This window comes from Drosophila pseudoobscura, chromosome 3 (assembly GCF_009870125.1).
Source record: "Drosophila pseudoobscura strain MV-25-SWS-2005 chromosome 3, UCI_Dpse_MV25, whole genome shotgun sequence".
NCBI classification, from domain to species: Eukaryota; Metazoa; Arthropoda; class Insecta; order Diptera; family Drosophilidae; genus Drosophila; species Drosophila pseudoobscura.
The window spans coordinates 22887810-22898855 of NC_046680.1; the positions used below are offsets into that span (position 1 = coordinate 22887810).

At 49.4% G+C, this 11046-nt stretch overlaps 1 protein-coding gene across 7 annotated transcripts; it reads right to left on the reverse strand.

Annotated features, from left to right (window-relative positions):
* Nucleotides 1-73: 73 nt before the first annotated feature.
* gprs (speckle type BTB/POZ protein) lies at nt 74-10553 on the reverse strand. 7 transcript variants are annotated; one of them, XM_033378034.1, is made up of 9 exons: nt 9457-10553; nt 8439-8618; nt 7926-8084; nt 7473-7511; nt 6023-6140; nt 5632-5963; nt 5429-5569; nt 5111-5161; nt 74-4933 (listed from the first exon to the last, which is right to left on the reverse strand). In XM_033378034.1, the coding sequence occupies exons 2-9, from the start codon at nt 8607-8609 to the stop codon at nt 1991-1993; spliced, it is 3954 nt and encodes a 1317-aa protein (XP_033233925.1). In that variant the 5' UTR covers nt 8610-8618; nt 9457-10553; the 3' UTR covers nt 74-1990. The 7 variants fall into 7 exon arrangements, with proteins under 7 accessions (XP_033233925.1, XP_033233921.1, XP_033233920.1 ...); XM_033378030.1 differs by having other exon boundaries at nt 4860-5161; nt 9457-9610; nt 10022-10548; XM_033378029.1 differs by having other exon boundaries at nt 4860-5161; nt 9457-9774; nt 10022-10548.
* Nucleotides 10554-11046: the final 493 nt, after the last annotated feature.

Below are 11046 nucleotides of genomic sequence, written 5' to 3' on the forward strand. Positions count from 1 at the left end.
ACTGGAGTTAGTCTAACAAATGCCTCGACAACGATATCCTCAGGGAGTTCTCTATCCCTAAACGGATAGGAATAGGGATATACGTTACACTCGTATATGTCATACATATATAGTATGTATGTTCGTGGGTGACTGTAACTGATCCTCCTCCGATCGATCGATGGCTGTAACACTGTAAAAAACCGCTCTGCAAATAGAAGAAGGTCGCATTGTGAAATTGTAGTTGGGTGCTCTGGAATATCCGAATGGCAACAAACGCCTCTCGCAAGCATGCAGAGGCACAAATGAAAATCGGTAGATATCCGCATCGATAGCACTACGCTAAGAACTGTTCAAGCGATCTGTTTAGCGAATCGATTTAGTTTTAGTTTTAGTTTAGAGTCGAAAGCAAGCAACTACAAATCAAAATAGCAACGATTCTACTGGCATTCAGGTTAGTTTCGAGTTTCGAGTGTAAGCTTTAGCGATCGATTGCTGCTGTCGCTGCCGATGGATGTACTTTACGATTACATATTTACCATATACGAGCTTACATATATGTATATTGTAGTATGTGTTGTGGTTGGTTAGAAGTAAATGCTCATAATGCGTAATTACCTGTAAAATGCTGATATCTTTCTTCGACTTGCTAAAAAGCCAACAACATCCATATCGTATCGCTTAACCATAATATATGTATATGTATATGTATATGTATAGTAAATATCTTGTAAATAATGATACTTGGATTGCTTAGATGTAGGATTTCCTTTTCTCAATTTTTATATTCCATTTTGTTTTTGTTTCTTTTGGTTTTGTTTTTGTTTAACTAACAAACATAGAGTCCAAAAATCTTGCTCAAAGTTTAACATTATGAGTAAATATTCATTTGATAATACGCGAGGAGTTTCCTCTGTCGTTCTCTTTTCTCTAATTTTTTTAAGATTTAAGTACGGCCCCAAATCCAGCTTTTAATACATATGTATACAGGCATGCGCATATATACTCGTATCGTATAATCCCACTGTGCTCTGATCTTTTTTTCAGAGACTAACCAAAATAATAGGTAATGAGGTCACCTCTTGCAATAGCCGCGCAGTTCGGTTACATTTAGAATATAGCGTTTAGATCTTAAGGATACAATCTTTTGTATGGTTTTTTATGGGGTATACTATACCATCCAGAATGTGTAATACTCGCACACATCTATATTTGTATATATTTATGTATGTATATGTAGGTATATCCTATAGCTATACGTATATAACAGGAACCACGTAAAAATGCACAAATATCTTATCGTATGTTTTGGTTTTCCACAATAATTACAACATCAAAGTTTGAACCGCTATCCAAATACGTACGACATCCACGTACGCACTCTATATATGTATATATATATATCATTTAATACTATATAATAAATGTTTGATCTATTGTTTTAAATAGTAATCAGGTAAATCGTGGGAGGAATTATTGTTTCACATACATTTGTAGATCATTTAGAATAACAATTTCTATTCAACTATTTCTTTACTGATTTCAGTGGATCCAACACCAACCCTCCAAATGGGGGGAGGCTTTCTTGGTTTCTCTTTAGTTTTTCAAATATTCAGATAAATCGGTAGAGATCATAAGTGGTTTCCCTTCTCTAATGGAGGAGGTATGTATAGCTGGCTTCGGTTTGGCCGAAGTACCTGTTGGGTAGAGCTTTGAAACGGCCTAAAACCAGAACCATTTTATAAAGTTTGATTATTGAACGCCTTGAGTTTGATTTTCACTTAATCCTACACACGCACCACAAAGTTGAAATGCGATGTTTTTGAGTTTTAAAATTTAAATAGCTTGAGATAACATTGAGATTGTCAAAAACATATCCAAGAAGATATATATAGAGCATTGCCGCAATGAATTCTCATGAGGTTCACCGTGGTTAAACTAAACAAAGTACTCAAAAAATTGCATTCTATTCTATTCTATCTAAAACGCCACGGCCTAAGAGCCAGCCCTCTTAAAAGCTCTTGCCCGCCTCATGGATGCGCTTACGTCGACTGTCGCGTCGCCGGTACCGATCTATGATGCGGGACCGGTGCCTTTCCGGGCACAGCGCCTCCGGCGAACTATCCACCTTCTTCATCACAATGCGGAACGTGAAGGTGTGCTTGGGCGAGGCACTGGCCGCGCGACGTGGCGATGGTGGCTCGAACTCGCTGCCGCTGGAAAAACCGCAGCTGTGATGCTGCCCTCCGGGGGGCATGGCAGCAGTTGGCACAGTGCCTACGGTGCTGGGAATGCGTGGCGTACCGTTGGTGTAGCCCGAGGGGGTGGACATTGATCCCGTGGACAGCTGCTGGGTAAGCACAGAGCTGGGCCGCGGCTCGAAGATGGAGGCACATCGCTGGTCGGTGCAGAGGAAGGTCTTGACCTCCTCCTCGCGCTGATCGCGCTTGATTGTGAGCGGGAAGTGCTTCCGGCTGGGATCGGCATACGGTCCGTGCCCATGGCCGTGGCTGGGTCCACCTTGGTACGAGGAGCTCGAGTCGTAGCTGTCCCGCGAGCTGTAGTTCGATGAGGTCTGCTGCGAGAGCGGACTGCGTGCTCGCGAGAAGGCACTGAAGGGTGAGATGTGCAGCTGGCGGAAGGTCTCGGCCTTTTGCTTCTTGGTCATCAGCGGGAAGTTGGGCGAGCGGGCGGGCGTTACGCCACTCGTCTCTGAGGGCGTGTAGTCGAAGTGCGTCTCCAGCGAGGACTTCCTGCCGCAGGAGGAGCCCGACCGCTGGAATGTCTCCGCATCGACCAGCTCGATGGAGCTCTTGCGCAAGTCCACGGGACGCCGGTGGCGCTCGTCCGTGTCCACAATTTCGAAGCTGGAGGTCTGGTCCTCATAGCTGGTGGACTGGTACCGCGATATGGACACATCGAAGCTGGTGTCGCGCGATGAGTACGGACAGTCGAAGCTGGACTCGGCGCGGCTCGACTTGCGATCGCCCTCGACCATCTCAAAGCTGTCGCCGCCCGAGTCCAGCCGCTGGAGGTTGATCAGATCCGTGTCCGTGTCCCCCCCGGGGCTGCGCAGCTGCTCGAGGAAAGGCGAGCGCGGCGGGTCGAAGGAAGATCGTCGCGATGGCGGCTCAAACTCAATAGTAGGACACTGCAGCGGCTGCTTCACGGGCGGGGCAGAGGCTGCCGCCTCTGCCACAGCCTGGGCGGCCGCCTCCACCTCATCCGTTTCGCGCCGCAGCGCCTGCAGATTAACATAAACTGGTTCTGGCGCATAGGCCTTCAAGATCTCTACTAGCTCGGCGCGCAGCTCCTCCGGAATAATCAGGTCGTTGGAGTCCGACTCGTGCTCTTCGCTGATCCGCGGCTCGATGGGCTCCCGGCTCTCCGAGCGGCGCGTGAAGTGGTGCACCACTGCTGCACCTCCATCTCCGTTTAGTGCCACCACCTTGAGGGAATTGGTCACTTCCTCGACGAACTGCGCCATGGCGGCATCCGTCTGCTCCGGCTCGACATCTGGACCGACCTTGCACTCGGATTCAGCTGCTCTCTTCGCCTGCGCCTCCTGGTCTGGCTCGACTAGCTCTCGGAGTCGCTCATGCTTGATATAGGACTCACCTACCTTCTCGAAGTGGACGTTGGCCAGCTCGAATGGCAGCTCCTCGCCTGAGGCTGATGCTGATGCAGATCCTGAGCCACCTACCTGCTCCATTATCCCCGCATTGGAGTCCGCGCTGGGACGCTTCGATCCCGAGGCCGAGCTCCCTGTCTGTTGGTGGTGCTGCTGCTGTTGCTGCTTCTGCTTCTCCTCCTCATCCCGCTTGGCGGATCGGCGCAGCTTGAGGCTCATCTTCGTATAGTGAGCGAATTTAAGGGACATCTTCGGCTCGAATCCCACCTCTGACATCTGCTTCTGAACGGCACTCTTGGAGGCGGTGGACGAGGGGGCCGGACTGGCCGAGAATGTGCTCTGCCGGATCAGAGGTCCGCTGGAGGATCCCGAATCCGCGCGCGTGAAGGCGTTGGCGAAGCGGTTCGTGCGCGTTGTCATCACCTTCGAAGGCTTTCGCACAAAGGCCAGGATCTCCCGCATGACGCTCTTCTTCTCCTGCACCTGCGGCAGCGACTGCGCCGCCTCCTTCTCCCTCTCTCGCTCCAACTCCCGCGCAGCTGCCTCGGCTGCCTCCCTCTCCCGCTCCGCGCTCTTGTGGGTCTCGGCTGGATTGGAAACGTGGATCGGCGGAATGGGTCCCATGCCCATGGGGGACCGCTTCTCGCTGGCGAAGTACATCGGCGTGAAGAGGCCGATCGAGGGTCGCTTCATTCCCACAAAACCCGCCTCCTCCGGCTCCGTGGCCATGTCCTGCACGTGGACCGTGGAAGTGGGACTCCTCCGGGTTCCCGGAAAGCCCGTCTGGCAGCCGAAATCCGTGGGCGCAGTGGCCCCCAGTGGCGAGCGACGCTCCTGGGTGTGAACGCTGAAGGTGGGACTGCTCCGTCGAGGCTCTCCCGTTGGACTTCTGGCAGTGGGACTGGGCTGGTCGTTAGGGGATCGGAGCCCGCTGCTGCTGCCGGGGAAGAGCGGACTACGCCTGCCCTGGGGACTTCGATCGTTGGTGGCCACGGGACTTCGGGACCGGCCTTGGGTGCCCAAAGAGATTGAGAGTTGTCCGCTATTCTTCCGCCGGCTGGAGGCCCGTAGTGTACCCTGACGCGAGAGTGTGGTGGGCGTTTTCGATGAACCGCTGCCCGGACTCTTGGATTCCATTTCCGCTGGCACCGGACTCTTTGGTGTGAGAGGACTTCGCTTCTTTTCGCTACTGGCCCCAGCCGAGGTGGTGTTGAGGGTGAGGTTGGGGCTGCGCCGTTCAGAGGGACTGCGTCGCGAGCGGAACGACTGCGACTTGGCCTTGCGGATCTTAGGCAGGGACTGGTGGTGGTGGCGGTGGCGGTGCTGGTGCGGTTGGGTGGAGGAGGAGGAGGGGCCGTTCAACTTATGTTAGTTGCTGTGAGGGGCGCAGCTGGTGGGGTCGCTGCTGCCGCTGGAGCTGAGGGTGGTGTTGGAGCCATAGGGATCCAGCGAGCTCTGCACGGACATCGAGCGGCCCTGGTTTTGGCGAGCGCGCCTCACTCGGCTAGAGTTGGGAGACAGCTTTCCGGGGTCGATGCTTTCTGGGTCTGCCTGCAAGTTGTAGAATCAGGCATAAAGGGGGACAACAGGGATGGATGGATGGATATGGATGGATCGCATGGATGGATGGTATGTAGATGTAGGCGTGGATGATGGACAAAGACATGGCCATGGGCATGGGCGTGGACGTGGACAGGTGGAGGACAGACAGATAGAGAGAGATGGCGAGGTGGCGTGAATGTGAGTGATTCTGAGTTAACACAAACAAAGCCAAAAGCGGGGTAGGTTTCTATTCCACAAAAGCACACAGCAACCCACCTGGTAGGCCAAGGCATTCATGATGATCGCGTAGGGCACCAGGCTCAGCGGATGGATCTCCCGCATCAGCACATTGGCGGGTATCTTGTGGAACTGGATGTACTCCAGGAAGGTGCCCAATATCTCCTTGATGTCAATGTTCTGCAAAAGGAATTTGTTTGGTTCCTTTTATAAGAAGAATCATAATTATCTGTGGGACTTACAGGATTGTTGTCGTAATACTTTTTGCTCCACATAAGCGCCGCCTGAAACTTGGTAAACTCGTCTGCCCGCAGCTCCTCCCTGGCCAGGATCAGGCGCACCACATGCTGCGGCAGAAGTGTGAAGCTCCCCAGATTGAGCACCTCCGTCCCATGCTCGTCCACGAACTCGAGCACCTTCTGCACCAGGGTCTTTGTGCATTTGTACTGAATATAGCGCTCGGCGGAGGCCAGCAGGGCGCAAACGGTGTCCACGTTGATGCAGCACTGCACGAATCCTGCACAGGCGCGACGTAGCTCCTCCAGGCCATAGTAATCGGCGGCATTCATCACGCCTAAAAAACAGACAAAGGAAATGAATGAATCCCTCTTTCCCCACCGTTCTGCGACTTACCCAGCAGGGTGCGGGGCTGCAGGGTCACGCAGCCTGTGTGTATGTACTCGATGAGCTGGCGGAAGACATCTGGCTCAAACTCCTCAATGATCAGCGTCTGGTGCTGCTGGCCTGTGGGCTAGAGTCAATCGAATCTGAATTAGTACACGGGAGACTACATATTGGCGCTAGCAGAACACGAACTACTAAGCGTATGGAAGGGAGGAGAGTGCAGGAAAGAAGCCAAATTAGGTATCAAACTTGTTGCAGACAAACCAAAAGTAGGATTCTAGACACCGATTACTTGTAGACATATACACAATGTAGACACATTGTTGGCTACACAGCCCAATATTAGCCAACAATCTATAGATTATAGCCAATCTGTAGATTATGCAGCAGTAACTTAAGTCTCTATTGTTATCTACATACTTACATACACACATATGCTCCCGCAAAATTCGTTTTTAATAAATGAAATACTCGCTAAAAAAAATGTCATTTGTTTTCCTTCTGATTTGAAAGGTTTCATAGCAGCGAAAAGCAGCGAAGAGTATAACAACAACACAAAACGTCTTCCATATATCTATCTCTGTCATCTCTCTCACATTAAGCATAGCGTATGTATAATTTCATGATGAGCCTATGCAGCCGTTCTCTCCGTCGCCCTGTCTAGCGCTCTCTCGATCTGTCGCGCTCTCGCTTGCATTAGGTCACACGGGCAACTCGGCCGCCCCGCCTGCCCTTGAATTAAGTCTGGACCTTGCACTTCTTGCACCTCGCCTATTGCGAAAAGTTCTTCGATCCATCGCCGTCTTAAACCGACACCACGCGTCTTCAACCTGACCACTTCTTGAATCGAGCTAGTCATCCAACAGACTCGTCCTGCTCCCGTCGTAAATCGAACTAGAACCTTTCGCTATCCCTTCGACTTTGTATCGCTTTATATAATATCCCCTTCAATAAAACATATTAAACCGAAAAATCGTCGACTTTTCATAAATCGATCTCACCCATACACTGCTGAAAAAGCTCAGTAGTTCCACATGCACTGTTGGTATATGCTTAGATAAAATCCAGAACAGAAGAGCTCCCGGTTCCCGTTGATTAAGTAGTCCCCGTATCACTGAATGCCCTGTTTAAGGCAGTTTTATAATGTGTAGGATACTCGTACACTATCTTACAGAGTAGAGACGTGCAACACATTCCCCTATAAAACGCAAATCGCACAGGATAAAAAAGCACATCTAAGTAAAGCACATAAAAGCCCATTATGGTACATTCGAGGTACGAGTATTTTTAGCTCGTGAATGGATTAAATACACAGCACACACATACAGATGCAGATGCAGAAACGAATGCAAATACAGATACAGATAAAATTACACATACGTACAGATAGAGAGATAGAGTCGTAAGGGGAGAGCGAGAGATAGATAGATTTCTGATGCTTGGTTAGTTGGTTAGTTACCTCGGTTATCGGAGCTAATTGTTGGGTGAAACCGGTTCTCTATTATTATGCGGATGGGGTTGGGATATTGATGATTGGATGATTGCAGGATTTGAGAATTGGTGACACAACAGGGAATGCACGAGAACATTGATAGGTATCATTAAAATGGATTATCAAATAGAACAGTATGCAAAATACAAATGTATTCTAAAATAATGTTACAAAAGAAATATCGAAAAGTTTAACTAAAAATAAACCCACGAGAATTCAATGATGCACACAGTCGCGCCACAGCAGTCCCCAGCTAAATGCAAAATCGCATCACACACGCGCGAAGTACTCACTCCTTTTAGAGACCCAGTGTCGCCCCAGGGTAATCGATTATGAATGAATACAGATGCACAGACACATACTCGTACATACATACATACATTCATACGTACATACATGGATGCTGGTGCTTATACGAACCTGTTGTGCGGCATTCTGTAGATTCAATAGCGGCTCCGAGGAACGCTTGAGGAAGAGCCGCAGCTTGTTCTCCTTCGTGGAGGTCTCCCGCTTACGCTGCGGCGATGGCGCCGCATAAAGCATTTTCGCAAACACTCGGGAACGGGAGGCCAGCACGGCCTGTTATAGAGAGAGGAAGAAATGAGTTGTAGGTGATTAGAGACAGTAAAACTTCTTGAAAATGAATATAGTACGAGTATATGTGTGGGTGTTTTCAGAGTTTCCCCGACTTTAATTACTTCCAAACTCAAGCCAAGAGTCAAACCATCTGTGCTGTGCCATTATTTAAAAAAGCTACTTAGTTTTCGTTAAGGAAGCTCCACTGTAATATATAGGGTCGATGCTGTGTAATGATTACGCAGTGACCTGATTTCAATACTCGGACATACACACACGAACATAAAGGTGGTGAGGGTGTGGGGGGGTATGGGATGATTATTATGATGATAATGATGTTTGGGGCATGCTACATACCTTAACGGCACAGACGGGCTCTCGGGTGTCGCCCACCAGGAAGGTTACATCACACAGCTCCGGCATGGAGGCGAGGAACTTCATGTCCTCGGCCAGTCCCGTTTTGTTCTCGAACGTCGATAGGTCCGGCTCTGCGTCAGCCATGCCGAGTAGTATCAGCGCCTCTGGCATTTGGGTTTACTGCAATCACACAATCACAAGAGGCACACACACACGCACAGACACAGAGGATGTGCGTGCGAGAGGCAGGCTTTAGCATCATCGGCGGAAAGTTAATTGAAAAATTCTATAAATAATTCCTCATTATATCCTCATACAGGGGGGGACAACGAGGTACAGTACGAAAGTCTCTATTGATCCTTTGAGACCAGGCCAGGCCAGGAACGGTGGCGTGGCTTGGCAGGTAATTAAATTGTAATTCCCTTCCACTTCCAAAAGTCCCCACAAATATCCGGCCTCAACACAGAAACGCGTCTGCGCCCGCCATGCTCCAGCTCCTGGTCCTGCTCCTGCTCCTGGCACTTCTGCCATCGCCATTCCATCGCGCCAGCCGTTCGTGTGGCACCTGCCCCGTGTGCGTCCTTGAGCATAGCTAACTCACAAATAAAATGCAATTACCATAAAGGCAAAAGGCAATAGGCGCCCTGCCCCCTCCCAGGCAAACGGCATGGCATCCGGAAATGCCATCGGACAAGGACAATACCACAACAGGCCAACACAGGGTCTTGCACGAGTAAGTATTCTTCACAAAACAACATCAAATATAGGGTAGGGATGGGGCGTGGCAGCAGCAGCAGCCTTGCAAAAGATTGTTGCATACTTCGGGAAAAGTTGTTCTATATAGGGGAGATGGTGCTGGTTGGTGGTGGGGCATGGCATGCACATTGAAAGGGCAAAAGTGGAATTCAAAAGGGAGAAATGTAATCAATGTCGTACCTGAATTGTCGCAATAGTAATGTTTGTTAAAGCTAAGTGGACCCTGGGCCCTGCCACATCGCCATCATCGTGTTTTACTTACCTGTTGCAATGTAAATATTCGTCTACGGGCCCCTCTCGCTCTTTTAGATAGTTATTCACAGATACATATTACAGTATATGTATCTCAGAGCGGATTGGTCATATATTGGTCCATATCCGATGCTAAATATTATACCATTACGAGAGTAGCATTACTGCAATCCCAAATTGAGCAAAGTAGGAATAAAGTACGAGTATTTACACCGAAATGGTATTTACACCAAAAATGAAGTGCCTCAAAAGTGTACACTGTACAGCATGCCAATAAAGTTAAGTTTGAAAAGGGGTGGGTGGTGTCCGGATTAGGCCAAAAATTGTGCTGTGTATAGTATTTGTGTAGGTGCCCAAAAAAAAGGAAAAGGGAAATTTGTATTAATATGTGCCACGCATAAATTTGAGAGCAAAAAGTTAGTTGGAGAAGGAGAGAGATGGAGAGATGGAGAGGTGGAGAGATGGAAAGTTGGAGAGGCAATAAATTGAATTTTATTTAGAATCCGTTCAGAGTGTGGAAATTATTGGTACGAGTAAGCGCGTATTTCGCTTGGATATCCACCAACAAAACTAACTTTTTTCTCTGCTTTTCACAAGCCGAACGCTGGCTGCCTCCGTATAGTGTTTCGCTGGGGCGTCACTTTCACTTTCACCACCCCAAAAGCGTGCTCGTACGAGTATGTGTGGGTGTGTGTGTGTGTTGTGTGGGTGTACAAATGTGTGGCAACAAAGGCAACAAAAGCAACACCACTTCGTGCTACGCTCTAGCGTTCTATCTATCACTCTATCTTTCACTCTATCCCTCTGCCACTTTCACACAGAAATCAAATGTTTCGATGCTGACGCTGATGCTAATGCTAATGCTGATATTCCAGTTGCAGTGGTCGCTATTTAATTCAATGATCAAATTTTTCTCTATCTATGGCACATTCCAACATACACACACCCACTCGTTCACACACAGAGAGGACACACAGGAGAGCGACGGCAAAAAGCTTCTCGTTTGGCGGAAGCGAGTTTTGTTGTGAAATGAACCGTTTCGCACGAGGCACAGGAGCGTTCTGACTCGAATCCCTGCCTCAAATATTGTGTCTACATCGAAATCGACATCGAATCCATACACAGAGCATAGGGATGCCTCTGCGCATGTCCTCGACCAATCGATATGTGTCCTCCGGGTGTGTGGGTGCTGTCGCCTAGCCTGGCCAGGCAACAGTTTGTCCGTTGTGGAGTGGGAGGCCCTGGGGAGGCCCGGACAACGTGGCCACGACCGTCGTCGTCGTCGTCCGACCAGACCACTTGTTTGCTTCATTCTCGGGGCACGCGTCTCGTGTTGTGTTTATTTCTCCATGGCGCAGGTGCCGTGTGAGTGGCAAACGTAAACAATGTGCCTCCCCGGCTCGATAGAGATGACACGACGTTCGAAGAAAAGGGACATACCACTCGACATGCGCCCCACGGTGCCGTAACTGTGGCGCCTCTCGCCACTAAGGTGCGTCCCAGAGTCCAGTTTCAGAGCTAAAAAACCCAATTGAAATGCGGTGGCAACCCCTGCTCATCGGAACATCAGCAGACCACTTGAGGAGGCAAGGAAAGGGAC

Excerpts from the sequence above, each read along its gene's own strand:
- gprs (XM_033378034.1), bottom strand. The coding sequence starts at position 8,609 with ATGCCAGAGGCGCTGATACTACTCGGCATGGCTGACGCAGAGCCGGAC. Across the intron at positions 8,085-8,438 it reads AGCCCGTCTGTGCCGTTAAG|GCCGTGCTGGCCTCCCGTTC; the intron begins GTATGTAGCATG and ends TCTCTATAACAG. Across the intron at positions 5,162-5,428 it reads TGAATGCCTTGGCCTACCAG|GCAGACCCAGAAAGCATCGA; the intron begins GTGGGTTGCTGT and ends TACAACTTGCAG.